The sequence below is a fragment of the Podarcis melisellensis genome (assembly GCF_964234715.1).
Source record: "Podarcis melisellensis genome assembly, chromosome: 2".
Taxonomy (NCBI): Eukaryota; Metazoa; Chordata; class Lepidosauria; order Squamata; family Lacertidae; genus Podarcis; species Podarcis melisellensis.
The window spans coordinates 60,960,233-60,974,089 of record NC_138529.1 but is presented as its reverse complement, the minus strand read 5'-3'; the positions used below and the strand labels follow the sequence as shown (position 1 = coordinate 60,974,089).

General features: G+C 44.1%; 1 protein-coding gene across 1 annotated transcript in view; it reads left to right on the top strand.

The window, feature by feature from the left end:
- The window catches only part of CSF1R (colony stimulating factor 1 receptor), a 35,991-nt gene extending 23,865 nt beyond the window's left edge, over positions 1-12,126 (top strand). Inside the window, exons 15-21 of the mRNA XM_081900163.1 lie at positions 1,152-1,234; positions 3,713-3,825; positions 6,306-6,428; positions 6,734-6,845; positions 7,753-7,852; positions 8,905-9,010; positions 10,388-12,126. Of these exons, the coding sequence (XP_081756289.1) occupies positions 1,152-1,234; positions 3,713-3,825; positions 6,306-6,428; positions 6,734-6,845; positions 7,753-7,852; positions 8,905-9,010; positions 10,388-10,522 (772 nt within the window). The 3' untranslated portion in view covers positions 10,523-12,126. The remainder of the gene's footprint in view (positions 1-1,151; positions 1,235-3,712; positions 3,826-6,305; positions 6,429-6,733; positions 6,846-7,752; positions 7,853-8,904; positions 9,011-10,387) is intronic.
- The last annotated feature ends 1,731 nt before the right edge of the window (positions 12,127-13,857 follow it).

The following is a 13,857-nucleotide window of genomic DNA, read 5'->3' as shown; positions in this document are numbered from 1 at the left end:
CTTCCAAACCAGTACAGATTCAACAGAGGGCTAAAACCCAACAGAATTAGGGCAAATTTCCAACCTAGCATACCTTTACAATACAGTCTTCATCTGAGAAGTCAATGAGAGCAAGAGTAATTTTGCTAAGCTTTCATGACTGGGATTTGTACACAAGGTAATTAGCTGATGTTCAATATACAGTGGTACCTCGCAAGACGAATGCCTTGTAAGACGAAAAACTCGCAAGACGAAAGAGTTTTTCATTTTTTGAGTTGCTTCGCAAGACGAATTTCCCTATGGGCTTGCTTCGCAAGACGAAAACGTCTTGCAAGTTTGATTTTCAATGCATTCCTATGGGAATCCGTGCTTCGCAAGACGAAAAACTCGCAAGACGAAAAAACTCGCAGAACAAATTAATTTCGTCTTGCGAGGTACCACTGTAGTGTGAGAGATGGTGGCTACATGATCTGAGGACTGCATTCTATGAACCAGACAAAATGACCAAGGGCCTCCCATGTTTCTGTCCAATGGAATGGCCTACTCTATCTTTAAAAGGGCTTTGTGGCGTGAAGAAGTTGACCAGAAGCTTTATTTACAGATGAGAAGGGCTGGTACCCACATTCTTCAGCACTTTCCATCCCACATACGACTGCTCTCCCTTCTTGAAATGCCACAACACATAGGAGATTAGCTCAAGAAATATAGTGCTTGTTGGAAAGAGACAAAGGGATTGATGCCTCGTGTCAGGATGCCTACCAATCATTCTTATTTTTCACTTACATTCATGGGCTTTGTCCCACCCTAAACAAATTCCTCACACACTTACACCATTTCAAATAATGACATACTTAATATTATTAGCAATGTGTTAATATGCGAGGAAGTTCCTATAGCGTTTTTTTAAAGGACACTGAGAAAGCATTTGATAGAGTTGAGAAGCCCCATTTGAAGTTTTTAATAGATTTGGGGGAGCAGTTTGTTATACGACTTTAAAGTTTTAATGATGCATCTAAAGCTAAGCTCATGATGATAGCCAGCATCAATTGGACTGGAACTTAAAATTACAGATTTGCACCTTTAGCACTCCTCCATTGATATTCAGGATGCTAGATCTGATCCAGAGATTAGATTGTTAATAAATTTTTCTTTCTCTGTTTCCATTGATGCAGTGACAGTGGAATCGGTACCCAGTGTTTGGACAGTTATTTGGAAATGAAACCAGTAACAGCATCAGGCTTTATGCCACCAAATGGTAAGTAAGCAAGGAATGATGCTTTCAATTATTATTGCCAGAGGAGGTAGTTCCTGCTGCTGAGGTTTTCAGTTTTTGCCATTATTTTTATATGATGGTTTGTTTATTACATTAAAAAATAATAATAACAGAAGTGAGCTCAATGTAGCATCTCCTTTCTTTTCACAATAGCCCTTACAGGTTGGACTGAGAGATGTATAAAAATGTCTGCTGACACCATCCAACATTGGCACAATTTGTGTATTATCCCTATGTTCATTGCATCCTAAACTTTTACACTAGACTTTGATTGTCCACTATTACAGCTACCTGAATGTGCATAGTTTTCAGGATCACAACCCTTACAGCAACATATTGTGCCAAAATTCAAATACAGTGGTGCCTCGCAAGACGAAATTAATTCGTTCCGCAAGTCTCTTCGTCTTGCGAGTTTTTCGTCTTGCGATGCACGGTTTTCCATAGGAATGCATTGAAAATCAATTAATGCGTTCCTATGGAAAACGCCTTCCCCCGACCTCTTCTGGCGGGCGGCATTTTAAAATCGCCCGGGACAGCGGAGGACTTCTCCGCTGTCCGGGGCGATTTAAAAGCCCCTGGGAAGGCAGGCAGGGGGGACAAAGGCTTTCCCGCCCCGCCGCCGGGCTTCGGGACATCGTTCTGAAGCCGGGCGGCGGGGGGAGGCTTTCTCGCCCGGCCGCCCGGCTTCGGGACATCGTTCCGATGCCGGGCGGCTGGGGGAGGCGTTCCTGCCCCACCGCCCGGCATCGGGACGATGCCCCGAAGCCGGGCGGCTGGGGGAGGCGTTCCTGCCCCACCGCCCGGCATCGGGACGATGCCCCGAAGCCGGGCGGCTGGGGGAGGCGTTCCTGCCCCACCGCCCGGCATTGGGACGATGCCCCGAAGCCGGGCGGCGGGGGGAGGCTTTCCTGCCCGGCCGCCCGGCTTCGGGACATCGTTCCGATGCCGGGCGGCTGGGGGAGGCGTTCCTGCCCCACCGCCCGGCATCGGGACGATGCCCCGATGCCAGGCGGCGGGGGGAGGTGTTCCTGCCCCACCGCCCGGCATCGGGACGATGCCCCGAAGCCGGGCGGTGGGGGGAGGCTTTCCCGCCCGGCCGCCCGGCTTCGGGACATCATTCCGATGCTGGGCGGCTGGGGGAGGCGTTCCTGCCCCACCGCCCGGCATCGGGACGATGCCCCGAAGCCGGGCGGCGGGGGGAGGCGTTCCTGCCCCACCGCCCGGCATCGGGACGATGCCCCGAAGCCGGGCGGCGGGGGGAGGCTTCAAAAGCCGTCCGGGGGCTTTTAAATCGCCCCGGACAGTCCCGGGGCGATTTAAAAGCCCCCGGTTAGGCAGGCAGGGGGGGCAAAAGTCTTTGCCCCCCCTGCCTGCCTTCAAAAGCCGTCCGGGATAGCGGGAAGCGCTTCCCTGCTATCCCGGACCGCTTTTAAAATGCTGGCGGTGGGGAGCAAAGCCTTTCGCCCCCGCCGGCCTTCCTGGACCTCTTCTGAAGTCCGGAGGGGGGGGGAAGGCTTTGCTCCCCACCGCCAGCATTTAAAAAAAGGTCCCCGAGATTTCCCTATGGGCTTTCGTCTTGCGATGCAAGCCCATAGGGAAAATCGTCTAGCGAAGCGTCGCAAAAACCGAAAAACCCTTTCGTCTTGCGGGTTTTTCGTCTTGCGAGGCATTCGTCTTGCGGGGCACCACTGTAAATTAGCCAGAATGTGAATTATTATGGGGAACTACATTTTGAGATATGCAGCTTTTCATTAATCACCATGAAATCCTGTAAGGGCAGATTCTAATTTTATTTATTAAATTTGTGATTCTAAATGCAGAATTTGAACACCAATTAACAGAATGATACATTGCTTTTTGTAACTGGAACTCAGCTCCCATGTACAAAGATCACATGACCTGCATTGCTAAGCACATCTATGTCTATAAAATAGGAATTGCAGCTCTTGCATGGAAAAGATGCTCAGTCCATTCATATTTCCCACTTCAGTATATTCTGCAAGCACAACTACACACATCATTACACAGGTTAGCATCATAAATGCCATGTGCATAAATTTTGTACCGAACAAAGCAGTCCTATTAGTTGGAGGGACTGGGAACAGCTTGCACATATAAGCCAATTGTATTGAACAAATAGAACTGGGCCACTAATTCTGTTCCTACTAGCAGACTTCCAGTTCAATCATAGTCAAAAGCAAGCTCATCCGAGTTCAGTGGGACTTAAATCTTAGGAAAGTGTTACAACCTTCATTGTACACTGGAAGTTTCAAATTCAAGTGATCGCTCTTTCCTTTCTCAAGATCCTTATCTGTTAACCATAGTTCCGTGTTATTGTTCCCATTTCTAGACTTCATTCATCTCCCTATATTGGAAATGTGGTTCAGTTAGCTTGAACATTGACTTCATCCTGTGGTAGAGTTGCCCTTTGTTGATCACCATGAGTTTTCCCCATTCCAGGGAGGAGCTCAGTGTCAGGAGAGGACATAGACGGCCATCCTCTCGACCTGTATGACTTGCTGCATTTCTCCAACCAGGTGGCCCAGGGAATGGCTTTTCTTGCTTCAAAAAACGTGAGTTCACACTCCTCTGAACATAGTTCTCTTTAGAAAATGTTTTCAGGATTCAGAAACCAAGGCGTCATTTTCCATTACTATGCAGGAAACTCACTTGCATCCCAAACAAAAGGCCTTGGCCCAACTTTTACTCTACATATGTGCAGCAGTTGGAACCCCACCCTGCTCTGTACACAAGTATATCCTGCATGTTACCCTTGAATAATGAACGCATAGTGCTGAAGTCTGAAAGAAACAAAAGAACATCCCAAAAACTAAGGCTTAGTTCTCAGTGAGGTGATAAGCCTGTGTCAAGGCTGTACCATTTCATACTGTTGGTAGGAGTTCACGTGATTGAATGTTTCTTTATTAAAATGAATCCCATATAACACCCACCCACTGACTAAAACAACAACTTACTAGTATGGCAGGGAGAGGGCTAAGTTCTCTTTGCCCCAACAGCTAGTTTTCTGTGTGGAAGGTTGTTGTGAACATGAAGGAACATTCAAATGTGTGAGGTAGTCTGAAGTGTTTCTCAGATTAAGATCCTGCTTTTGTACAAGAGAAATTTATTATTACAGCATCCTAAATATATTATTATTATTTTGCATTTTTAATGAATTCCATATCAAACAAAACTTAAAACTAAAACAATGCTAACAGAAGAGGTTCTCTAAAGTAAATAAGAAGTGGCATTGTTAACAAAGCAAAGAATTATTCCTTAACTGACTTCCCATCCCCTTTCCACGGTTCCTCTTATCTCCTCTTTTTCTCACGTTGTCTTGGTTCACCCTGTCTCTCACAACTACTTTTGTAAACTTAGGTTATTTCCTACACTGCTGAAAATCTTACCATTCTGCTAAGCTGATTGTTTGATTATAATACTTTTCCATATAGGCAATAAACAGTATCCAGTCCTCCTTAAATACTTATGGCTTTTGATAGAAAGGAATCCAGGTGTATGTGTATATCCCCCTATATGGTGAGAAACCATTTCTCTGCCCAGGGCTTATTTCTCATGCGGATCATCTGTCAGGAGAGAAAGGTGCTAGCAAGTGGGGCACTCCTTCCCCTTTGATTTCCCTTCCTTGCCCCTTGCATGAAATTAGAGGAGGGAATTTGTGCTGCCTACCCCAATCTGTTCCTGCCAACCTAGCAGTTCAAAAGCACGTCAAAAGTGCAAGTAGATAAATAGGTACCGCTCCAGTGGGAAGGTAAACGGCATTTCCGTGCACTGCTCTGGTTCGCCAGAAGCGGCTTAGTCATGCTGGCCACATGACCCGGAAGCTGTACACCGGCTCCCTAGGCCAATAAAGCAAGATGAGTGCGGCAACCCCAGAGTCGGTCACGACTGGACCTAATGGTCAGGGGTTCCTTTACCTTTTACCCCAATCTGTACCTGTGTATACATATGGATGCTGTGCAGTAACATGAACTATATTTTTCAGCTTGTGCAGTCCCCTCTTTGCCAACCAACAGAAGTATTACCATTTTAAAACATATTTTTCTATCTGAATGTTCACATTTGTTTAGTGGTTTGAGCCCAAAGCTTTTACAAAGATTTACAAGATTTAGGGTGTTCTTTATGCCTCCCATTCCAGGAATAAGGAACTGAAAGTGACGGTTGGGGCTTCTGACCCACCATGTTATAAATATAATTAGTGAGCGCAATCTCACTGGCTGCTCATCGCAGCACAGATTGTACTGTGCCGCAGACACAGGCTTCCACAAAAGGGTACCTCCCTACCTTTTAAGCTTGTACAGCAAGGAGATTGTGTAAGAGCTATAGACTCCATATGTGGCATTCTATAGCTTGAAAAGGTTTTACAACCATTTCAAAATTAATGCTGTTGGAGTGTTTAACCTTGACATTACAGGAAAGGGAAACATGGGCTATAATTTTCCAATTACCTGGATGTCCTGAGCACTAAGACTGTTTTAGCCTAAATCAATGCAAATGATTATCAAGGCTGATTCAGGCATGACTACTTCTGTAGTGGCTTAATGAAATGGTTAGTTTTGTCATGTGCTCTATTCTTCATGGTGTCAGCACAGTCTCACAACCAGTCTTTTATATGCTGTGTCCAAAGTACAGCGTCTTCCTACCTGTATCACCAATGGCTGGAAGCTCATACTAACTACTGGAGTTCCATAGGGGACCAGTGGAGTGAGAATAAGAAAGCCAAAACAAATACTCTAGCCCACCTGTCTCCAAGCCTTAAGATATTTTTGGCAACAGCTCCCATCAGCCCTGGCTGTTGACTATGCTGGCTGGAGCTTATGGAAGTTGTAGATCAAAACATTTGGATGACGTGAAAGCAACTGTAGCCTGTAGTCTCACTAATCCAGCCCGGATGTCTGCATCGTGCTGCTGGTGACCAGGAGGCAGGCACAAGCACAAATTGGTGCTCAACCTGTATTTCTCTATGGCCATATGTTGAAATAAGTCGGGAAGATCAAGAAAAACTGATATGCCATTTCTCACCCTTGCTATCTAGTGCATCCACAGAGATTTGGCAGCAAGAAATGTCCTAGTGGCTGATGGACGAGTGGCCAAGATCTGCGACTTTGGCCTGGCCAGAGACATCATGAATGATGCTAACTATGTTGTTAAAGGCAATGTAAGTAACGGGGGTGGCAAATGTGCACTGGGTACACAGGAAATTGATTTACAGTCAGACCATTTATTCCTCTGTTGCTGATAGTAGCTTTCTGGGGTTTTGAACACCGATCTCTTCTGCCCTCACCTGGAAATCTTGGGGTCACAAACATGGGAAATTTTTGAGTGTGTGTGTTCTTTGTCAGCGGGACAAGTGTTGCTGCATGTAAATTCTGGCAGAGGCTACTGAGCAAAATCTGGTGGAAAACAGTGGCACAAGATCTGTATATCACAGGCTGTTTCCTCTCTAAATAAATTTAATTCCAGGCTCGCCTGCCAGTGAAGTGGATGGCACCCGAGAGCATCTTTGAATGTGTCTACACAGTACAGAGTGATGTGTGGTCTTACGGCATCCTTCTCTGGGAGATATTCTCCCTAGGTAGGCAATGATGTGTTTGTCCATCCCCAATTTTCAGTATGGAAAGGCTTTAGATCAGAAATGGGGTTTGGGAGAAAGTATAATTTGAAAACTGGGTCACAACTGACTGTAGTGCTGATTCTTCAACGCCATACAGTGCCATAAGAAACCTCAGGCCTTTGGAGAAAAGTCATACTAGACTACTTAAAAGTTTAGCTGGCACCAGAAATCGGGGGATGACCTCAGGTACTTAACAGGGCCCAGATCCATAGAGAGCCAATGCCACCATCTTGGCTTTCACTTGATGTAGGGTCTGCCCTAGTCAGAGGCACTACATGCTACAGTACTTCTGACTTTTGCAGCAGAGTACTAAAATCGCTTCAATAACCCAAAGGCCTCTAGAGTTACACACCTACTCCCCCAACTTTTCCTCCCTATTCACCAGCCATTGCTTCCTGCCAACCTAGCAGTTCAAAAGCACATCAAAGTGCAAGTAGATAAATAGATACCACTCCAGCGGGAAGGTAAACGGCGTTTCCGTGCGCTGCTCTGGTTCGCCAGAAGCAGCTTAGTCATCCTGGCCACATGACCCAGAAGATGTACGCCGGCTTCCTTGGCCAATAAAGCGAGATGAGTGCCGCAACCCCAGAGTCGGCCACGACTGGACCTAATGGTCAGAGGTCCCTTTACCTTTACCAAAATGGCTTCGATAACCCAAAGGCCTCTAGAGTTACACACCTACTCCCCCGACTTTTCCTCCCTATTCACCAGCCATTGCTTCAGTGCACCCACACAGTTAGGGAGTTCACGTAGCATTGCCTTCAGCCTCTTAGATATTGACCTAAGAATCAGGAGCCAGTCCTGTAGGAAAGCAACATGAGAACAGCATGGTGACTGTAGAGTGTTGTGCTTCTTCTTATCACTATAGGCAGGAGCCCTTATCCTGGCATGAAAGTGAACAGCAAGTTTTACAGCCTGGTAAAACAAGGATACCATATGGGCAGACCTGAGTTTGCACCGGAGGATATGTAAGTAAACGGATTTCAGAAATCTCCACTGTAACCGGGCAACACACACAAGCATTACAAGGAAGCGACGGAAGTTTGTTCCAGAGTGTCACTGACATTTTCAGTGATGAGCATACTGCATGTTGCTGCTGTAATTCCACCAAGGTGTTTCAGATGCATTTTGCAGCTCACAAAGTTGTGTTCGGTGACAGGCCAAGATTTAGGTACTTTAGTAACAAACATTCTTCTAGCCATGTGAGAACTGCTTACCTGTGACTGGACTGCATGCACTGGCAGAATGTCAGAAATTACCCAACCACGTGGGCAGGACTCCTTCAAGCACTTCTCTTAAGGCTTAGTTTCCAGAGCCTTGATTAGGCTGTTTGCCCTTCTCTGCACACATTCCAGCTTGTCAACATCCTTCTTAAATTGTGGTGCCCAGAACAGGGCACAGTATTCCAGGTGTGGTCTGCCCAAGGCAGAATAGAGCGGGACTATGACTTCCCTTGATCTGAACAATATACTTCTGTTGTTGAATCCTAGAATAGCATTAGCTTTTTTTGCTGCTACATCACACTGTTGACTCATGTTAAGCTTGTTAATCACAGCATCCTTTTCTAAATTATTTGTTCTCTGGTATCAATGTCCAGCTCACCGGTCAGTAGTTACCTGGGCCTTCCTTCCCCCCTCCCCCCCCTTTTGAAGATGGGGACATTTGTCCGCCTCCAATCTGTAGGGACCTCACCTGTTCTCCAAGAATTCTCAAAGATAATAGATAAAGGCTCTGAAATTACATCCGCAAACTCCTTTAGTACCCTTGGATGCAGTTCATCAGGCCCTGGAGATTTGAAGTCATTTGGTGTTTCCTTAATACCTCTTTTCCTATCTTGGGCAGCAGCTCCCTCCTTACAACATTTATTCTGTTGTCACCAAGTCGGGCATCATTATAGGATCTGCATTTGGCCCTTGGGAATGATCACAGACTTGTCATTATTTCAGTTGCTTTTACACAGAATACCACAAGTTGCTGCTGAATGGGTAATATGCAGATTCCCCCCCCCCCTCCAATCCAGGTACAACATCATGACTGCATGCTGGAACATGGAGCCCACTCAGCGGCCAACCTTCAGTCAGATTTCCACTTTCCTTCAGAAGCAACTGGATACCAGTAAGGAACAGGTGAGATGATAAAATTACTCGTAAAAACGCAAGGTGAAGGTAGTTCATACCTGAATTATCTGTTTCTTCAGTAACTGTGTCTTTCCTTATATTTTCACATAAATGCATTTGTATTATGTTGAGTAGAAACTGCGCCACCCTAAAAATATTCTGGGATTTCTCATACTACTTCATTATTTGCAGAACGTTTGTTTCCCCTCAAGGCATAGATTGCACTATATAAATTACACTGTCCACAGTATATAATCCAATTCCCACCCAGATTAGATTTAACCCATTGACCTAATTGGTCAGGGATAAGGATCTTGTGGTCCTCCATTAATTGCTGGACTACCACTCCCAGTATCCCTGAGCACTGGCCATATTGGAGTCCAGCAACATCTGGAGAGCTGCAAACTACCCATCTCTGCTCTAGCCATCCTACACAGTCATAGAATCATAGAGTTGGTACCACATGGGTAATCTAATCCAATCCTCTGCAATGTAGGGATCTTTTGCCCAACATGGGGCTTAAACCCACAACCCTGAGATTAAAAGTCTCATGCTCTGCTGACTGAGCTATCCTAGCAGGATGTCAAGACTGGCATCAAATAGCAGAACAGGGGTGGGGAATAGGATGCAGCCAGACAACCACGTCCAGAAGAAGTGGCACAACCCCCTCTGAGTGACTCTGTCAGCTGGCAGGGCCACCCATTTGTGAGTCCCTTTACATCTTATGTCAGGGGACTGAAACTTCAGGCCACTGCTGCAAAGGAAGTTTCTCCCTTTCACTTGTGGCTTGCTGGGGGGGGGGGAGTTTCCTGTGAGAGAGGTTCCCCACCTCCGTAGCAGAGTTCCCACATTGCTGAACATACTCTAAAATGGCACTTGTCGCTGGCAAAATCAAAAGGGGATTAATGCTGTGTTCAGGTGTTTGGAAACCATGATAATACATGAGAAGCTGTAAAAAGCAGCTGTCTCCCAGTGACCATCGCAGTCACCTTCCAAGTCATGGACGGCAACTTTGTCAAGGGGGGGGGGTGTCCTTCCTTCATGGAGGGGTTCCCACACATTTTTAAAGCCTGATTTCCCAGAGTAAAATGCATGGGGCCCAGGAGGCTCCCTGCTCCACAAGGTTACCCTCCATGAGTCTTAAGGTGACTGTCATAGCGACAGGGAGGTAGAGCCTAGCACACTCACCTCCTTACCACCTCAGTTGTTAACAGGCTTTCCAAATGGCTGAAGAGGGATCAAGAGGCATCAAATTGTTTAGGAGCTTCTGTTTTATTTATTTTTAATGCTGTATTTTCCTGAATGCAATTGTTAAGAAGGCTTTCTGTTCAGATTATATACTCCAAGCACTAAAGTTTGTGGGTTTTTCCCCTCCTTGCTGTGAAGGGTTACACCAACTTACCAGCCAGCACAGAAGAAGACAGCGGATGTGAGCCTTCCAGCTATTGTGAAGATGAATCTTGTGACACTGGAGAGAGCATCCAACCCCTTCTGAACAGCAACAATTACCAGTTCTGTTAAAGGGTATACAACTGCACCCTACTTCTTGGTTCGATTTCAACTGAAATGTAGTTCTCACGCAGCTATCCCTCTGGGAGCATTTCATACCAGAAAGCCAGATGTAACTGGTGGGCACTGCACTGGCAGCAGACTTCAAGACATGAAGCATTGCCTGCCATTTCACATCTCCCCCCCCCCCCCGCTACTTATAACTGGTTTCCAATTTTTATCGAGCTTAGCTTAGAGCATGCAGGAATCTTGGGCAGAATCATCGTATAAAGTCAGCAGATTGCCATAGCCTACTACACACCAGTCTTCATATAAGTGTGCTTGTAAGAGTGAGAGAGTGGGGAATGTGGACTTTAAAACCAAGTTTTCTATATCTCGTGTACCTTTCACTGCTCATCCATCAGTATATGAGTTTAGAGTGGACTCCTTTCCCTAACTTGACTTCTTCCTGGGAAGGAATGCCACATTGATAAGATTAGTCGAAAGCAAATGGACAGATCCTATCCAATTTGACTCTGGCTCAGGGATTTTGCAATGGTCAGGGTGGGAAAAGAATCATAACCATTCCCCATCTGTGAAGTCACATCTCAAGAGGGGAAATGACCTTAGCTGGGAGAAAGGTTCTCTATTTCTCCACAGATAAGAACTTCAAACAGGAAAGTAACAGCAACTCTTTCTCTCACTTGGGACTACCATTGTACCATGTGCTAATCGAGCAAACAAAAATTTAAGTATTAAACTGTGATTTTTAGTAGTATAGCCAATCTATTAGCAAAGCTTTAGATTTAAAACACATTACTAATGAGTGACTTACAGTGCAGTTCTATACATGTCTATGCAGCTGTAATCAAGTTCCATGGGGCTTACTCGCAGGTAAGTTGATACAGGTTTGCAACCTCTCTTGCTCAACTGATTTAAATGACTGCTTTTTGTTTTGGAGACATCAATATGTGAAAATTTAGTGCCACAAAATATGTGAAAATTTAGTGTCACAAAAAGGAAGGGAGGGTATTTTGGCCAAGCCTTAGTCAATATTGTTTAATATTGGACCCAGAGATAATTGCAGCCATCATTGTAGCTGAATGTTTGATCGCTTAACCAGTTTTTATAGTTTTTAGAAACTGGTAATTTTTATTTGCCAATTTTTGGTTAATGGAGAGAAAACTCACAAGGCTTAATTCATTCTTACTTGGCAATTCAAATGAAACAAGAAACCAAAAGGAGCAATAAGCTAGGGAATGTACTACATTAGGAATAATTTGCAACAGTATTAGAAAGCAAGTTATTAAATCTGCGATAGCAAGCATTGAAATAATAGAAACAATGTGAATGGCTTGGCATGCAACAGATCAACAAGACAGGAAATGACCTAGAATAGTACCTAAAGTCCCATTGATTTTAATGCGAGAGTTAAAAAATTGTGAAATGTTCTCCTTTAGGAAAGACTGGGGTTTATTAGCGACTGGAACGTACCAGTAGCTCATGAAGTCCCTACATTTACTACAGCAAACACAGATCACCATTGCTGGAGGCTTTGTCCTTAGGGACCAACAATATTAGTAAAATTAGAGAAATTAGAAAACAAAGCATAATTAGATCTCTCCAATCTTTGCATATATAAAGGGCATTGCAGCAATAGAAAGTAACGTTTATTGAGGCAAACACTCAGCTCGACGGGTTGTAATCAATTGTTTTATTTTTCTGAATTTTATCACTCTTTGGCATTGTTGCTCTGTAGTTTATAACACTGAGATTTTATTGCATTTGTGTTAATATGTAAGCTGCCCTGGGCGTTTTACACTGCAGGGTGGCATTAATGTGCTAAAATAAATTGTTGCAATGTATTAGTTTTTGGGTTACAAACGGGTAAGCAAATCTCAGGCAATTCTATATTAAGACTACTGACGTTTGATATTTTTTCTGAAATATGAAAAAAATATATTGTTAACCTGCTGCAGAATAGATGGCCAGTCTCATCTGAAGTATCTAACTCACATTCTCAACTAAGTCAACTGTAGCAAATGTGAATTTGTACTGCTTGCGTACACAAATTGTCACAACTGTTTTATGTATTATTTGTTATTTTTACATACACTGCAGTTTTAAAAACCAAAACTAGAAAGCAGCAGCTTCATAATGGTTTTCATAATAATTTTGCAAGCCACTGATTTGAGTTTTATGTAAAGGTTACTAGCTTTGCTAAGCAGCTATCTTTGAAGCCTTGTGTAAATGAAAAAGGAGCATCTCTTTTACTGGATAAGAACTAGCCAGACAGTTTTCCAGAACAAACTACCACCATTCAGTTGCTGCAAGATTGCTTTTAAATAGTAAACTGCTATGTGTTGAGTTTCCAAATGAAACCATTCTTCCAATTACATAAATCAGTATGTTCAGATTTAACTGCCATTCAAAATAAAACAATTTGATTAAGCAAGTAATTAGAACTCTTTATTTGTTTACTTTTTTCCTAGGTGACAATACGATTTCTTCTATAAGGGCATTTTTAAATAATATGTAATAAATAATAATAAATTAAGTGACTTTGAGAATAGTTCTGATAGACTAAAAAAACAAACAAACCATGCCTCAGCTAATGTACTTACTTATGAACCATGTAAAGTACAGGTTTGTTTAAAGACAAAGCTGGCACACAAATGCCCAATTCTATGAGATTCTGCAGTAATTGAGCATTACCTAAAGCTTTAGGTAACATGTCCCCTTGCTGATACCATCCAGTTAAAACACTATTCTCTTCTCTCTGGTGTCCAATTAAACTGTTCTCTCTTCTTATTGGACATCAACTACAAAGAAGACTGCTCTCCCACCTACAAAATGGTAGGAGGGCCGAAGCAGACAACATGGGGGAGAGTGAAGAGAAACTTGGACTATGTCAACACTGAAAATCTGCCCTGAAGGTGATTCAAGAAATTCCTCTGGTGCTCTGGTAGGTCTCTGAATGCCTTAGTGCTCACAGGTGCCGTGTCGGAACCTCAGAGCTAGAGTTTCAGATCAGGACTGCGATGACCCAGTTTAAAAACTTCATCTCAGCCATGAAGCTCACGTGGGTGACCTTGAGCCAGCCACTCATTCATCCTAGCCTACCTCTTAAGAGTTGTTGTGAAAATAAAATGGGCATGGCAAAAGAACCATCCATGCCACCTTGAGCTGCTTGTAGGCAAGGTGGGGCATAAACGTAATAGTAGTAATTCAGGTGTTTTCCACCTGATAACCTATGCCCCACTCCAAGGCTTTAGCCACCCATAACTAAGTTGATAAAGCATCAGTATGTAGCTTCTGCAATGTCCTACACATCTCAATACTCAGTTTCAACAGATGTTTGAAATTAA